This window comes from Balaenoptera acutorostrata, chromosome 10 (genome assembly GCF_949987535.1).
Source record: "Balaenoptera acutorostrata chromosome 10, mBalAcu1.1, whole genome shotgun sequence".
Taxonomy (NCBI): domain Eukaryota; kingdom Metazoa; phylum Chordata; class Mammalia; order Artiodactyla; family Balaenopteridae; genus Balaenoptera; species Balaenoptera acutorostrata.
In genome coordinates this window covers 93,684,015-93,702,055 of record NC_080073.1, presented here as the reverse complement: position 1 = coordinate 93,702,055, position 18,041 = coordinate 93,684,015, and the positions used below count along the sequence as shown (strand labels likewise).

The window sequence follows — 18,041 nt, the reverse complement described above, 5'->3', positions numbered from 1 at the left end:
TGCTTTTGTGTTTTGCCTGTTTCTTTGAGGTTTGCTCCAGAATCCCTTGCTTCCAAATACAGCTGCTCTAGCATTCTCTGCCTTCAGGAGATGAATGCTTTCAGAAATAGAGGTCTATCAAAAAAAAATCATCCACTTTGAGATATATTCTTTCAGCAAGTCACTCAGAAGTTAGCTGTAGATGACTAAGCTTTTAATGTTAAACTAACCCTGTCCGTTCCTTAAAGTTGTTAGCCATTCCAACCGCAGTGCAAGCTACTAAGGACCTACATTACACGTGAGGAACCAGAAGTCAGAGTCTCGTAGCTAGTAGAAGACTGAGCTGGGCAATTTAATCCTAGTCTGGTCTTGTAAGCATTCCCTATTCAGACCTTTACAAACAAAACTAGGACAGGACACACAACAGGTTCCTCGAGAAACACAAAGATAATAAAGGATAAACTTAAATGTAGTTAAACTGTGGCGTGGTCTGAATCCTGTACACAATGTGCTGTTTGTTAGGGCCTCGGCCATGAACTACTACACATTCTGGAAACCACAGTGGATGTCTGAGATAAGCTTATAAAAGTTGCCCCATATTACAAGGAAACGAAAGCTCTGACATGGTATATATGGGTGGTGTGTGTAGCTAGCTAGACCCAACACACCCATTTTTCTCAACTTTACTGTACCAAATTCACCAGTTTCCATTAAACAGGCCCAGCACTTGATATACTGATACAATTAAAGAAAACATAAGTTCTTCCCCAGGCTAAACCAGGAAGTTTATGGCCTGGTTACAAATTGCTAAAATTAGTCCAACACTTATTTCAAGTAATAAAATCCTGATTCCATGAATAATTCCAAGAGAAATTTGTAACAAATAGCTAAAGACTTACTTCTGTTGTCTGAATTGTACTTCTTTTTCTTAATGCCCCAAACTGTAAATTACTAAAAAACAACCTACCACTTGAGAGTGGCATGCCTGGACCTCATGCATCAGACGTCTTCCAGGTGCTCATGTAATGATTTTGGGCCCTACCTGGACCCGGTGATGCATCAATCTCTAGTGAGCAGGTCCCAGGATATACATTTGGCCCACCTCACCAAGCACACTGATGTACACTCAGAACAACGGACCCTCTTGTAAATCAACCAAATTATATAAACGTACCTGATTATTCCATCTTTCTGCATATGCTTTTCTTACCTTCAGAGATTTTCAGTTAAAAACAATTCCTCATTGATCCAGCATGAGAAGTGGGCTTTTATTGTTTTCTTTCCATAACGTTTCCCCTTCTTCCACAAACAGCGCTTGACTTTCATCTGTGTATGGAGCACGGAACCCAAGGGTGCTATTACAGCCACAGGGAGTGGGTCTGCAGCCTGCACCAGTCCGACGAAGAGATACCTCTGCTGGGCTTAAGCAGGGACTGATTTGAGGCTGGAGCTGCTACCACGAATGTTTTCTATAGCTGCCGTGTGCAGCCTGAGAGTTAGTTAAAGCAGTTGAGATGAAAAGCCAAGTCCTACCCAAGTCCCAAACACTCTAGCCCCAGAGATCTCCGTTCTGGGGGCCAGGAGATTTCATTTATAAGATAAGCCACCCTAAGTTTGGTTTTCAGTTACTTGCTTTAAAAAAAAAATTACTAAATAAAATGAAATATTTCCAGCACATTTTTAATGAAAAATCTTTCCCAGAATAGAAAGCCTAATATTCCCATCCATATCGACCTAAAGAATGGCTAAGAATGAACGAACGTGCAGTTTAGTTAGGCATTAACTTCTCCGCATCAACACCCCACAGGTTTCCAGTTTACTTCTTTTAGCATTCACCATCATCTTCTGCCCCAAAGAGGTTCATGTCAAATGTGTATTATTTAATAAGGTGAGAATTATAAATACAAAATTCCTGCTCCAAAACCAGCATTGGATGATGGCCTAAGACATTTTCAGTAAGAGAAACCATGTCACTGGAAACAAAAAAAGCTCTTAAACATTTTAAAGTACTGAATTTAACCACAAGTTCAGCAAAATAAAAGTCGCCACAGAATAATTATATGTACAAACTGAAGAATACAATTATCAAACGCTATCCCAAGAGCACTTTTATGGACCATAGGAAAGACATCTAGTTACAAAAAAATCGATAAAATAATCCAAAAGAAATTCCACAAAATGACCACTGAAGTTTTTGTGGGCTATTTTGGGCATGTATCTCCAAGAACTCTATCAATAAAACATTGTCTAGTCACCTATCAAGGAAGATACAAGTACAAACAGAAATGGCTGCGTGTGTTTATTTTCAACTTTTAAAAAGGTATGTCAATTTATATGCAGAGTAGGTGTGATTCCTAGCACCAGACATAGAGCAGGGTTACACTTCCCCTTCACTTAGGAGTTGTCCAAATCACTTCAATGTATTCTTCAGAATTTTTCTTCTACCTGACCATTGTTAACCTTTATAAAAAGGTTCCCTTCCACTAACACTCATACCTTCACTAGGATTTAACACTAGAACAAAACATATTTCATAATTTTTTATTGATGGCATTTATCCCATGGTTTAACATGTTAATTATACTGTAATAAACATGGCTTTAATATTAAACTTTTCCTTATTATCCAAAGTCACCACAGTCCATTTCAGTAAATATAAAAATATATGCTTAATACTTTGTACAATACTGGTTTTTGGTCCAAACAAAAACTGGATCAGAAAAGCCAATAAACTCACTTTAAGAATCCCCAATTTTTTTTTTTTAAAGATTTCCAAATGGATTTAGGCAACTTTGAATAATGGGATTTACATAATAAAATCTGAGACAAGACTAAACAACAAAAAAAATTTTCTAACACAAAATTAAAATTTCAAGTTCACAGATTTATGTTATGCCAAAAAAGTACAGAAACAAAACTGTATTTACACAAGTTTCATAATAAAATAATGAAAAAGGCAAGACAGGTGATAGTCAGAAGAATGCCAATATAGAAATAGCATATAATTATTAAATGGAGAACGAACTAGATCTAACAAGTCCTTAGTATGGACCATTCTTTAATCAGGCTTCCTCTATCAGAAAATTTTAGTGCACAATACACCCAACTCACTCACTTCACACATACACCAGCACAAACTCAGCATAGAAATCATTCATTTCAACATCCTCTAATCTATACAGAATTCCTCAGATATAATTACAATTTCAATGCGTTCCATAAAACGCATATCAACGCACATGGTGGTGCAGACAAAGAGGTTGTATACAAAGCCATTCTCTTGAGCGGGCTTGATTCCTGGGTTCAGCCAGCCTATGCCAAACCAGTGAATAATTTGCTGGATCATAAAACATTTTTGCTGAAGAAGTAGTCACCGGTCTAGCTATTATTTTTTTAAAAGGGGGTGAGAGAGGTGAAGTTGGGGTTTCTGAAAAGAAAAAAGGAGGAAAATTCCAAAATTAAAGATCTGACTTCAGATAACCCAGCACACAGTACAATCCAGAATCTGAAAGTAGGGCACCAGCTGTTGTTAAAACAGTGTGTATAACACCATCAAGACCTTTATTTCCTGCGTCTAACAGCAGTCTTTATCTTGCGACCAGAAACTGAAGTTCCAGAAGAGAATGAGTTTTTCCCATTTGACCTGTGAAAAACAAAAACTCTGTAATGTGACATGATGCTCAGATGAAAGTTCACAATCATAACACTAAATGTGACTGGTGATGGGGTGGAGGACACTACTTTCTGCTATACCTCATACCCTCAGAGAGAGACGCGCGCACACACACACACACACACACACACACACACACACACCCTGCTACTTTCTGCTACACCTCATACCTGAGACACACACACACACACACACACACACACTCTCTCTCTCTCTCTCTCCTGCTAGTTTTCTTAGGCTATGATCCTCCAAAATTGTAATATGGTAAATTGATGGAGAACATAGATTTTACCTCAACTATACTGCACCTTGGTGATTCTAAACACACACACACACACACACACAAACACACACCCTCATTATGTTAAATTCTCCATTTCAACAAAAAGCTCTCTTACCCCAGAGTAAACGCCGCTGGAGGCTGGCTAAATTGAAAGCCCCCTGAGCCAGAGGGCTGGGCTGAGGCTGCAGGTGTGCTGGCATTTGCACCGAACGTGAACACTCCTGATGGATTATTGTTTGTGAAGTTGAAATTTGTAGCACTGCTGCCAAACTGGAAAACAGAACCTGCAATAGATGAAGCAGAAAAACTTCATTAAGGTAAAAATGATGGTTCTTCTAGTAATGACTCTGACTTTTACATACAAAAACCTGTAAAGGGTTAAAGCTCTTATGGTCACTTAAAGAAAATTAAGTATTTTCTCCACTCACACAATATGTACCTGACACCCTCAAACAAGTGACCTAACTCACCCATGACCAAGGAAAAAAGGGCAAAGTGGACTTTTCGCTAAGACCGTGGAATCAACAAACATACTTACCTCTATCTTCTTCAAAAATTATGTTAAAATAACAGAAAAGGGAATTTTACAATAAATGGAAAGGAGACAACACAACAAAATTTTGAAGTTGGAAGGCTAACTGGAGCCAAGTACTAAACTAGCAGCAAGGGAAAGCACAGAAGTCTTTCCATTTACACTAAACATACCCAAAAGGTTTAGGTTCCAGGTACTTCTGGAAGTGAGAATGAAGGTGTGACTGAAAAAAAAAAAAACAGCAGAATGGTAGAGTATCTGTTTAAGAAGCAGATACCTAGATCAATCCCTCCCCAGCACCAAACAGGATAATAAATCTCCTCTACCCAGCGGAAGAATAGAACTTTAGTCTCTGGAGAGGCCTCTGGACCAGGGGACATCACACATAAAGGCAAGGATACCATATTGAAAACAGAAGGATTCAGAGTAGGTTGATACAATGAATATTGAGAGCTGCAGCCTTCCGCCACGACTCAGCTCCCGTAACACTGGCAATCAGGAGTATATATACCCTTCAGGAAGGAGACTGGAAGAATCTTCTCTGGGGAATCTGGCAGTCTGAAAGGAAAGGCCTAAAGATATTGTACTAGCATCCAGTTCCTCCCAAGAGGACAAGCCAGTTAGATAAACCTACAATGATATTCAAGATCTGTAAGCCCTAACCACATACAATGAATTATCGAGTGGTATTTAGGTGTCCTGCACTCATAAAGTTATAAGTAGAATGGAAGAAAATATTTGCAAACCATATATTTGATAAAGGGCTGATATCCAAAATACATACAGAACTCCTACAACTCAAGAGCAAACCTTCCCCCTGCAACAAACAAAAACCAAAACCAAACCAAAAAACCCCTCAAATAACCCAACTAAAAAACGGGCAAAAACAAAAAACAAAAAACAAAAAAACGGGCAAAGAACCTGAATAGACATTTCTCCGGAGACAACGCACGGGTAAATATAAAAAGATGCTCAACCTCACTAATCATCGGGGGGAATGCAAATCAAAACCACTAGGAGATATCAGCTCACACCTCTTAGAATGGCTATTATCAAAAAGTTAAGAAATAACAAGTGTTGGCAAGGACGTGGAGAAAAGGGAGCCCTTGTGAACTGCTGGTAGAAATGTAAACCGCTGCAGCCACTATGGAAAACAGTATGGAAGTTCCTCAAAAAGTTAAAGATAGAACCACCATATGATCTAGCAATCCCATTCTAGGTATTTACCCAAAAGACTTTAAACTAGGCTCTCAAAAAGATAGCTGGACTCTCTCATTCATTGCAACATTATTCGCAATGACCAAGATGTAGAAACAACCTAAATATCCATAGATAGATGCACAGATAAAGGAAATGACATATATACATAAAATGGAATATTAATCTTGCAATATGGGAAAACATGCACCTGGAGGACATAAGTGAAATAAGCCAATCACAGAAGAACAAGTACTGCATGACTTCGCTTCTATGAGGAATCTAAAATAACCAAATTCACAGAAGCTAAAAGAATGGTGGCTGCAGAGGAGGGCTTGGGAGTGGGAAGAAATGAGGGACTGCTATTCAAAAGGTATGAAGTGTCAGTCATGCAAGACGCGTACATTCTAGAACTCTGCTGCACAATACCGTGCCCAGAGTTAACAACACTGCATCGCACACTTAATTTGTTGAAAGAGTACATAGATCTCACGTTAAACATTCTTACTACAATTAAAAAAAAAAACCCAAACACTACAAGTAGAGAGGCAAGAAGCACCAAACACGTGAGGAAAGTATTTCATTAAGAAACACTAAGACCAAAACAATAATAAAGAAAAGCAATTTGGAGAAAACTAAGCAAAAGCTTTAAGAAGGGGAAAAAAAACCCCTGCATCATTAATATCTTCAAGAGATCAATAGATAACACTTCTAAAACAAAAGCAAAAGGATATAAAAAGGAAACATCCACAGAACAAAGAGGACCACTTGGAAATTAAAAAGTAATACAAGTGGAGGTAAAATCTCAACAGGTGTGTTTAAAAGTAAATTGAGGGGGACTTCCCTGGTGGTGCAATGGTTAAGAATCCGTCTGCCAATGCAGGGGACACGGGTTCGAGCCCTAGTTCGGGAAGATCCCACATGCCGCGGAGCAGCTAAGCCCGTGCGCCACAACTACTGAAGCCCACGCGCTGCAACTACTGAGGCCCATGCGCTCTAGAGTCCATGTCCCGCAACTATTGAGCTCACGTGCTGCAACTACTGAAGCCCGCACACCTAGAGCCCGTGCCCCGCAACAAAAGAAGCCACCACAATGAGAAGCCCGTGCACCACAACGAACAGTGGCCCTTGCTCACCGCAACTAGAGAAAGCCCGCGCACGGCAACGAAAACCCAATGCAGCCAAAAAGAAGTGCTTAACTGTGTGAAAGTTGGGAATGCTGTTTATAGGTAAATCTAAACATACACATCTCTGTTTTGCCAAGTACAAGAGACAAAAAAAGAAAAAGACATGCATGTTTTCAAAGTTCAAAGAAAAAAATTATATTTAAGACATACAGAACCCAAGTACGGAAACAAAGGACATGACTACCACATACTTACTGGAATTAGGAGCTGTCCCAGAGCCGAATGCAGACTGACTAGGCGGCTGTCCGAACACGGGAGGCTGGCTACTGCTTGACACTGTCCCAAAGGTAGGCGGCGCAGGCTGAGACCCAGCAGAAAACAATGCGGCTGAAGATGATATCGATCCAAAGCCTGGGGGGTTAGGCTGGCTGGCACCTTGACTTTGTCCAAACGTTGGGGTCTGGTTAGCACCGAACGCTGGACTGGCAGATGGTGCTGAAGGTCCAGTGCCAAATACGAAGGAGGATCCTAGAGGCCCAGAGAGACACTGAAATCACCATGATGGTCAGAACGAGATAAGCCTCAAGGAATCTCTCTATCAACGGAAGCAGAAGCGCAAAGTTCAAGCTTCTTTCCAGACTCTTACCTTGCTGAACAGATCTTATCAAGACAAGTTTTGAATACTGATTAAGAAAGAATACAATTCTCTCTACCATTATTTAGTAAAACCATATGAAATCCAAATAAACAAAAACTTCTATTAACAAGCCTCCTATCTGAACAGCCAAAAATTTTTAGGTCTTTAAAGAGATAAATTAAGAAGACAACTGATCTGCCATCAGAAGTGTGACACACTGCAGAAATCAGCTAATGTTGTGATTATGTGTCCGTTGCATAATGAGGACTAATGTCTATTAAAATAATCTTCAGTGTCTGGCTATTTACAAATTAACATTGGAAAGAAAACAAACAAACAAACCAAAAGAAATGACAAAAAACACTTGAAAAAACTAAAGATTATACTCCTAATGAGATTAGAAATATTGCTTCCAAGAGTTACTTACACTATACACAAAATGAACATCATTCCACATAGTGAATAACCACAACACCCTGGGTAGAGATGACCTAAAAGCGGCCATGCTCTTTTGTGGTATTATTTGCCAAGAGTTCATCTGCTTACAATGAAAGCCATTCAAACTAACATGTCTCTTCTTTTTTAAATGTACCTGCAGAGCTCGATGTGGTGGCAGCTCCAAAGCTGAAACCAGAGGCGGCAGTGTCACTGCTGCTGGCACCCGGACCAAAGACAAATGGGGTGACAGCTGTGCCCGCGCTCGACGTGGTTGCTGGTTTGCTCTCTCGAGAAAACAGCAAAGACTGAGATGTACTGGATTCGGCAGAGTTCCCAAAGGCAGAGCTGCTCACAGGACTGCTGGCCTGTCCAAACACAAAGGCAGCCGCAGGCACACTGGAGGATGCGGTGGAACTACCAAACATGCCGCCAGCAGCTGAAGTGGCCGGTGTACTTGAACTAGAGGAACTGCTGTTCAGGAAACTAAACACTGGCTTTGCTGTACCTTGATCTGTAAGACAGAAATTAAGAAATAAACAAAAACCTTTAAGAACAGGTAATACCAGAAAGCATTTTTTCCTAGCCTAAAGTCTAAGAGTCCATTAGAAAACAGAATCATTAAGTTTTTAATATAGATTCATTCATAGAATGGACATCTGTTACGTTAAATTTTGATGCAGTCAAATATATCCATCTTTTCTTTTATGGCTTATGAATTTTGTCTAACATAGCAAAACCTTTGGCATTCAGATTAATAAAAATAAAAAATATTCCTTAAATCCAAATCTAACTGGATACTCTGGATAACAAATTCAGACAATGGGAGACAGCTACACTTTTATAAATTTGATTTCGCAATTTATGTTAGCAGGATTGTAACTTCAATTTATCTGAACAATGGCCAATTCTCTCTGCCGCCTTTATTGACCGGTGTACCCTTTGCTCACTAATTTGTAACTCTACCTTTACAACGTACTAAACTTCCAAACCTCTACAGTTACTGTTACTAGGCTATTTTAGCATGTTGCAGGTTCTGCTGATACTATAAAATACAAATTGGAAATGTTAGTAAATACAAATGGGAAATGCTGTCCAACTATTTATTCTTGATTTGGAGAAAAGAGAATGATTTTTTATATGGTGACACTGAATCCAGTTACCTTCAGTAGAAGACTTTTTTTTTTTTAAACTTGTTCCAATAATATCTCAGTTCCAACACTATTTACTAGACAGGGCTGGTCACACTGTGGTATGGGCACTGGTATAATTTACAGAAAATGGAGCACGTTAGCTCACTTTCAGGTGGTTTAATAGGATGTTAAAAATGTCTATTTCAATGGAAACAGTATAGCGATACCAGGATTAAATTCGATTAGACCCTATCTCATTTTTATTCCTTTCTAAATAATAATGTATAATTTAGTTTTTGTTTCCTTTGAAGGGTGTTTTAAAATTTAAGTAGAATTTTATAGACAAAAACTGCTCACACCTATGTGTTGAATTCCACACAGTTTTTTTTTTAGGTTAATTTTTCATTTTCTCGTGTTTCTAATTTATTATTCAAAAGTTTTCATGTTCTTTTGCATTGTGTTCTGGGAAATTCCAGTTCACTAATCCAATTTATCAGCTGTTTTTTTTTTCCCCCTGCTCCTCAGTCCACACAATGATTTTATTTCACAAACTATGTTTCTTTAACGTTTAAAAATGCTATTTCATTTTCTTCTTCCAGATCTTAGTTTTCATAATCACCTCTATTTCTCAGGGATTTATCATATTTGTTGTCTATGTTCCTTAAATGCCAGATGAAGGCTGGTTATCTCTATTTGTAAATGAAGGCCTGTACATAAAGATTTTATTAGTTAAAAAATATTTCATGAGCTTAAGAAAAAATGCTTATTTTCCTGAACAGTATATGTCAATTCTGATTATAAAAGCCCAAACAGAAGGGAGAAAGTCACGGCCAAATGTGCAAATATTGTGGGCTTTCCATTAGAGCTGTATTTCTCAAAATTGGATATGTAGATAACTTCATCAGAATCACAGGGGGGATTCTGAAGGAGCTGAATCCTCAGCTCCTTCCCAGAGAGTTCTATTACTGGTACTCTCTCAACTATTTCCAGTATAAACCACTCCTTGCCTTGCTACATTTGTTGACATCTTGTAAAAAAAACAAAAAACAAAAAACAATGTTTAATACTTACCAGCTGTAGTACTGGTTTGAGCTCCAAAAGCAAAAGTGGCCTTCGTTGGCTGTTCAGATTCCTTCTCAGATGGTTTTGCCATACTGAAACTAAAGGTCGACTTGGAAGAACCCTCGTCTTTGGTTTGCTCTGAGTTCCCAAAGGAAAACACTGGTGGACACTTTGGCTCTTCACTGTCAGCTTTTTTCCCAAACACTAGAGATGTAGATGTGACAGGCTCTTGCTGTTTCTCTTCTGTCCTTCCCAAAACAAACAACGAGGCAGATGGCAGGGGGGCAGGGTCCACGCTGCCAAAAGTGAACCCTCCTTTGGAGGCAGGGGTTTCTTCTTTTTTTGCTTCTGACGTCTGACATGTGAAAGGAGCCGCTGAGACGCTCTTGGTGTCTATGGTTCCAAAACTGAAGCTGCTCTTGCTCTCAGAGGTCACTGTGGTGTCAGTAGCAGCAGGGGGAGGGTTAACGACACCTGAACCAAAGCTAAAGCCTGCAGATGAAGATTTAGGCGGTTCTTCTTTCTTTTCTTGCTGCCCAAGATTAGACACCCCAAACTGAAATGGAGCTAAAGAAGGCGGATTGCTTAAACCAGAAGCAAGTCCAAACTTAAAATTACTATCATTTTTACTATCTTTTTTAACTTCTTCAGGTTTAGAATCAGATGAAACTCCAAATTTAAAATCTCCTATTGGTTTAGAAAATTTAAAGCCTTCGCTCAAAGGGGTTACAGACCCAGAATCTAATGACACACCTATTTTGAAACCTCCTTGATCTCCAAATTTAAAATCTCCAGTGTTTGTTAAAGTCTGAGAGGGCCCAGAAGAGGATGACGGGATACCAAATTTGAAGGATGAGGTTGCTGGGCTCGAAGATGAGGAAGACGGGCTGAAGCCTTCAAAAATATAAGAAACACCACAAAGACAATGAATTAGTACTGCTCTCTCAACCAGAATGCCAACCTTGAAAAGTAAAGGGACATGGGACAACTCTGAAAAGGCCTACTTCGAAGAGTATTAGTTTAACAATGGCAGTAAACATGAACCAAGCTGCCCATATTCAGCATCTCGATCCTCACAACTACGCTGACATGCCACATGTCACCTACCAGACTGACAGAGACCAAACAAGTTCGATAAAACAGTGCTGGCGATGAGACCGGGAGTAACAGACACTCCAGACACGGCAGGTGGATGTGTAAATCGGCACAAAAGTTGTGGAAGGCAGCTTGCCAATATTTACCCCAAATTACAGACACATGTACCCTTTGACCCAGCAAGTCTACAGCCGAGTCTTTATTTGAAAGATAAACTCAAAGATATGCAGAATGCCATATGCAATCCAGGCAGCTGTAAATGAAGAACAAAGTCCAAGCTAATCTGTGGTAATGTCAAGGGTGCAGAAAGGCGGTGTGGTATACAACCTTTTCTAACAAGGTAGAGAGAAGTAAGAATATAGAGAATAGAAGTATATTTGCTTGTGATGTGCATAAAGAAACACTGAAAGAGTTACAAGAAACTAACCACAGAGAGCTATTACCATTGGTGGAGCAGGAAGGATGGAAAATGAGCCAATGGGGACAAGAAAGAGACTTTTCACTGTGAATCCTGTCATAATTTGCTTTTTAAATCTTGTGAGGACATCATGTGTTATTTACTTAAGAATTAAAATTTTTAGCACCAAAGAACTAGAATTGTATGAGTGGAAGCAATATTTTAAAAAATAAAAATACTATACTGACAAGATCAAAGTCTTGGTTTCAGAATTCTTCTCTGTAGTGGAATAAACTAGAAATGAAGCACTTGAATGACTGGCTCAACACAAAAATCATTAAACGGTGCGAAGGTATTCATCCATTACTCTGTTTACCCACATGTAAATAAAGACAAGTGACAGCCAAGGGCTTGTAAAAAGCGCTTGTCTTCAGATTTCCCCCTTTAATGATTACCCACCCCACTTTCTTTCCATAAGAAACTTATTTGAAAAATTATATCAGAATCTCAAAAGCAGGACTTTCCCTGGTGGCGCAGTGGTTAAGAATCCGCCTGCCAATGAAGGGGACATGGGTTTGTTACCTGGTCCGGGAAGATCCCACATGCTGAGGAGCCACTAAGCCCGTGCGCCACAACTACTGAGCCTGCGCTCTAGGGCCCGCGAGCCACAACTACTGAAGCCCGCGCGCCTAGAGCCCGTGCTCCGCAACAAGAGAAGCCACTGCAGTGAGAAGCCCGTGCACCGCAACGAAGAGTAGCCCCCGCTCGCCGCAACTAGGGAAAGCCCGCGTGCAGCAACGAAGACCCAACGCATCCAAAAAACAAAAAAATCTCAAAAGCAAATGGCTATCCACACGGTCTCTGAAATACCTTACGTGATATTAGACAGAAAACTAAAAATAAAGGTGCCAAAGACAATAATTAACTAGTTATCACCTCTGACTCAAAGGATCTCAAAGGCACTTCTGCCTCAAAAGGAAGGTTTAAAGGTGTGGTGATTACTGTACTACGGGTGGGGAAAATGGGAAAGGGACCAAAAGGTAGCAGCCACAGAAGGAGCTTTAGTGATCTTCTAAAACCCAAATGCAGTGTTTTTCAAACCAGTTGTATCCCCCTTAGCCATGTTAATTAATTCAGTGGGCTGCAACCAGCATTTTCCTTCTCAAATGAAAACAAATAAGACAGAAAATGTACTTATCTTCACTGCAGACTAGCAAACAATTCAACTGCATAGTAATTCAGAGACAGATATGAGCTCAAAGTCCAGGACAACAGCTCATTTTACATGAATTTTCAACAGAGAATGAATAGTTTTAAAACCAAAGCTGTTTGTAAATATTTCACTTTAAAGTGGTATTCTAAGGAGGCACTTTACCAACACCTTACCTGTAAACTCAGACTTTGTGCCTGGCTTTGCACTGTCACATGCTACGCATTTGGTAGAATCTGCTTTATTCTCCACTAGGCACACTTCACAGTCCCAGCTTCCCTCAGGTTTCTTGAACTTGTCCAATCCTAGGCAGCCTCCAGACAACAGAGAGACAGAGACAGTGCTGCTACTTGAAGCAGGTACTGAACTTCCTAAAAAATGATGGGGAAATACAGGAAAATTCTGATTTACATTATGTCAAGATCTCAATGACACCACTAAGTCTAAATGTACAATTTTTACCGGTGTTTCCTATGAAGAGAAAATGCCAGAAATCTAAACATCACATTGTTAAAAACAGTACAGACATCTCAGATTTCTTTTAATCTTACAAAAGAGCAACTCACACACCTTGCTCAGTGATGAGCCCCCTTTTAATCCCCAGTTTGAACAGCCATGGTTTTTAAGAATCATACTCACAAATCAGAGCCTAAAAGACTAAATTTTCCTTAATAATCTGTCAAATTTTGTTAAACATCACAGATTATAAAACATAAGTTCTAAATTGCAGGCAACAGCCTGACTCATAAAACACACAGCCCAGGCAATATTAATTTCAAGATTTCAAAGCACAGATCTCTGACTTTGAAATGACTATTTTGGCATAGAAGTGTTCTTTTATCCACTTTGCAATTCAACTCAACACCACCTACTATGTTCATGGCATTTCTGTTATAAGGTAGCCATTTAATAGACATTTATTAAGCACCATAACATTCTTAGGTTCTCGGGATATCAAGATGGATAAAATGTTGCCTAACTTCTAAAGGTGTTTCTGGTCTAAAAGGGGGGAAAGCAAAACAAACATAAATGCGTAGCAGCACCATCACTAAGACGGAGAGTGACAAATGATCTAAACAAGAGTACAGAGCAGAAATTACTATGGGATAGGAGAAGGATTCACAGGGGTGGTATTTACATTTTTAAGCAGAACTAGCAATTTTGTGGGCAGATGCGGCGGCACAGGAAGGATGGCTCAGCAAGGCACAGCTGCATGAAGAAATACAGTGTTGAGAGTGGAGCCATTCATTCTGGTAACCCCACTTCTCTAAATGTCCTCCAGCTGTTGTCACTTTTCCCAGTTACCTGATCTGTGTTTTACTGGTATGTTCTCTTCCATCTTGCCAATAAAATTGTTCCATCTTTGGTCCACTGCCCTTCTCATGAGCTCTCATCTACTCTGATGATTTTAATCACCAACAAAATCTTTCCCATCCATACCTGAGACCCACACTTCTGGCTTTCATCCCTGTGGTATCTCTTTGTTGGTAGTTCCACTGTCCACCTGGTTACCTCGGCTAGATGACAACTCTTCCCTTATATATCTCTCCAATCTTTTTCATTCTCTTTCTCTGACCCTTCTACTGCTCTTCTGGTTCAAGCCCCCTCATCTCTTGCTTGCTTAATAGCCTTGTTATTGAGACCTCTGGTTTCGTTCCCTTGAAATCCATCCTCCTAAAAAGCAACTAGTACCACGTGGTTTTTGTTTTTCCTCTCTGGTTATTCATTTAAAAGATTAACTGCTCCAAAGTTCTATTCCTGCTACTCTCGTAAGTTGGCAGAGTTCAGTTTTAGGCTGTCTTCTCTGTTTGCTCTGCTCACTCACCTTATATCACCTCTACTCCCATGACTTATTTGAAAACTATGGGCTAATGACTCCCAAATCTGTATCTCCAGTCCAGAGGGTCCATTATCAGTATATCCAAAGGCCTCACACATACCTGTCAACTTCAGCAGCTTGAAATCAACGTATCTTTCACCGTACATTATTCTATACCCCATTTGATTTTATTAGTACATGTCACTACTATCTCTACCTATATTATTGATCAACTTCCTAACCTGTCCTCTGGTTTCCAAATTTTGTTGCCTTCAAATCTATCCTCCAAAAAGCCACCAGGTGATTTATCAAAAATATAAGTTTGACCCATCAACTCAGAATAAATTTTGGTTTCCTACACGTTTCAAGAGCTTTCTTTCTTTTTTTTGTTAAGGGGAAGAGGAAGAATGCCAGACGGAAAGAGGAAAATATTTCAGAATAAAGATTCTGAAACCTTATTCTTGTAGAGACGTCTAGCAGGAATCAGAAATATGGCTCACCCCTGGTGTTAAGAGAGGGATGTGGGCTATTAACTCAAGAGCTTTCCATTGCAGATACAAAATCACACATCCATGATAATGCAATAAAAATAGGAAGTATAATTCCCAGGATACTCATAACATGTTTTATTTAGTATCCATGTTACCACATATCTGTACCAAATAATTATATAGTAGCATTACAGACACAGCAGAGTCAAATGAATTAATTCCAAATGAATTAAAGATCAATGTAAATCTTCAGTAACTCTTTCAAAATTGAACAGCAACAGGAAAAACTCAACTCTAACTTCATTTTTCTGGTTACCTAATAGAACTTTTCATTAATGAGTCAGTAATTTACGATCATTGCAGTATCTCTGGCAGATAGCACATACAGGTACAGGTATCACCATTAACATTCAGCCACAGCCTTCTCATAATGCAATGAAACCAGCTGTGTAAATGACCACTAGCCATCCTCACTTCTCCTTAGAGGAAAAGAGACAAAGGAATATTTTATTCTGTGTAAAGGTTTGAGAAAGATTGCCCCGTTCCACGACCTTTGCATCTATATTAGCCAACTTTGAAAATGATCACGAAGAGCCAGAAGCTTCTGATAAAATTACATACAAAAAAAAAAGAGGTCAAAGCAAATGCTGGACTGATTTCAACACACAGCCTCTCCTAAGAGAACATGCAGTTCCAGTCCCAAGCAAGTCATTTTAATTTCAAGACAGTTCAGAAAAATTAAGACGTATGAGGAAATGCTCATCTTGAAACATCTAAAATATTGAGGTTATTCTTAGCTGTTTTACAGAGAATAAATTAAAACGTTCTATTAAAGAAATGAACAAAATTATTCCAAACAGCCATAAACGTACCTGGTTTCTGAGACATACAGGACACACATTTATTGTCTTCTGCATTATTAGAAACACAGCACACTGGACACTCCCAAGATCCCACGGGCCTTTTGAATTTATCTGTAAATCCTAAGGCACCAGTGGTCACAGTGCAGCTGGAGGAGGAAGCAGCCACAGTAACAGCGCTTTCTGAAGCCACTGGCAACGTAAGGACTCGCTTAACACCAGTTCCCGGTTTCGGTGTTTCACAAGCTACGCATTTTATCGCTTCAGGTTTATTTTGCACTAAACAGGTATCGCAATCCCAAGTTCCTACTGCTGGTTTAAATTTGTCTCCAAAGCCTGTCTCTGGTGCAGAAACAGTTGGTTTGCCACTTTTACTTGGTGTCCCAGTTCCAGTCTGTTTAGCAGTATCTTTTGGTGGCAATTTTGCTGCTTGACAGGCTACACATTTGTTGTCTGTAACTTTGTTCTGGAGTAGACAGGTATCACACTGCCAAGATGACCCAGCTTTTAAACTTTCCCCAAACCCAATTCCACTAGAAGAAAAGCTACTTATTGCTGGTCTTGAATAAACTACCAGGCTTGTGGTGGCAGGTTGAGCAGCAAGAGAATCTGCCTTTGGTGATGTGAAACCTACAACGCGGGGGAAGAGGGGAATGGGAAGGAAAAGATTAGTCAATGTTTTGATTAGAAAGCCTCTCTATTATTTAGTAATCATTAATAAATAATAATATTAATATAGACAATAATAATTATAGAGTAATAGCTGTTAATAATAAAAATATTATTCCTGGGAGAAAACATTTTTACCTTAATTACAGAGTTATTACAATCCAAGATGGACTACTTAAGAGTAGTTTTTCACCTAAGCTGTATTTCTAGTACTAATCACATAATTAATAAGCGACAGACCTAGTTAAAAGTCTACAAAAGATGTTTGGTTTATAGTATATCATCTTCCTCTAGGAATCTGTTTACTGCAGTTCAACCAATACCTAATTTGAGACTTAATTAAGGTATGCACATAGAACCATGAAATAATGAGGAAAAGTCTTTGTGCTACCAAAACTGATAACATTGAGTTGATTCACTCAAACTACACTTCATTTGTAGAAATGACCTTTCAATCCTTTACTTTGGACCAATTAACTTTTATTTTACATACACCAAAAAAACACCCGTTTCTCTAGCCTTTAGCATCAAGGGAAAAGAAAATCAGAGGGAAAGATGATACAGAAGGTTGTTAAAGAGGTTTTCTAGTGGTACCAAGAAATAATCCAGCCTAGAGCTATTTTTTGCCTAAAGATAAAACTATCCCACATACTTCAGTTACTCCCAAAGGAGGACAATGCACTATTTTGTTAATGATTAACCTGAGTCACTAAGGCTGGCAAAATTTTAACAGTAACCACTTCAAGGTGTTACAAGTTTTCTTTTCCTCCCACTTTTTTGGATTTTCCTGATTTCCCTCAAGAGAACATGTAACTTCTCCAAATTTTTGCTATTTAAAAAAAGTTTAAAAGAGGGGAGGAGTGGGCATTATGAATGCAAAGTGTAACTTCTATGAAGAAAACCTATATGCGTTTGATGCTGAGTGACTACCACTCGGTTCACCCTAACACAGGCATTCTGGAGTCCTGCCCATAACTGCATAAAACCGTCTATACTGAGACTCCAGTAGGCAGTATACTCATCTATAAAATGGGAGCTACACCAAAAAATCCTAATCCCTCTAAATCTTGCTGTAGCATCCAACCTTATCATTGAAACTCATATTCAGTTATACATGAACACATGTGCTGGATAAATCTAAATTCTTTCTGAGCTACTAGATTATCTTATAAACACTTTTATATTCTTATAGTATACATCCCAGTTGGAATTATACTATCCTCTTTGATTTTCAAACTGAAAACCTATTCCTATTTGAGGACTTCTATTCATTATCTTCAAATTCTTACCCACTAACATTCATATCTTATTTTATTTGAAGTGAGTACTATCCTGTGTGTGTGTGTTACAGTCAGCATATGTTTCCTTTCCACTTGGCTTTGTTATATATATATCCCACAACTGGGGAATAATCTGAGAAGAACAAGGCAGTTCAACGCTCT

General features: G+C 39.1%; 1 protein-coding gene across 4 annotated transcripts in view; it reads right to left on the bottom strand.

Annotated features, from left to right (window-relative positions):
* Positions 1–2,504: 2,504 nt before the first annotated feature.
* Positions 2,505–18,041, bottom strand: part of NUP153 (nucleoporin 153) — a 75,015-nt gene continuing 59,478 nt past the window's right edge. For all 4 annotated transcript variants that reach the window (XM_057554494.1, XM_007197167.3, XM_057554495.1 and 1 more), the window contains 7 exons: positions 15,943–16,560; positions 12,937–13,131; positions 10,068–10,952; positions 8,021–8,377; positions 7,047–7,319; positions 4,051–4,219; positions 2,505–3,622 (listed from right to left, as the gene is read on the bottom strand). In XM_057554494.1, coding sequence (XP_057410477.1) covers positions 3,541–3,622; positions 4,051–4,219; positions 7,047–7,319; positions 8,021–8,377; positions 10,068–10,952; positions 12,937–13,131; positions 15,943–16,560 — 2,579 coding nt within the window. In that variant the 3' untranslated portion in view covers positions 2,505–3,540. The remainder of the gene's footprint in view (positions 3,623–4,050; positions 4,220–7,046; positions 7,320–8,020; positions 8,378–10,067; positions 10,953–12,936; positions 13,132–15,942; positions 16,561–18,041) is intronic.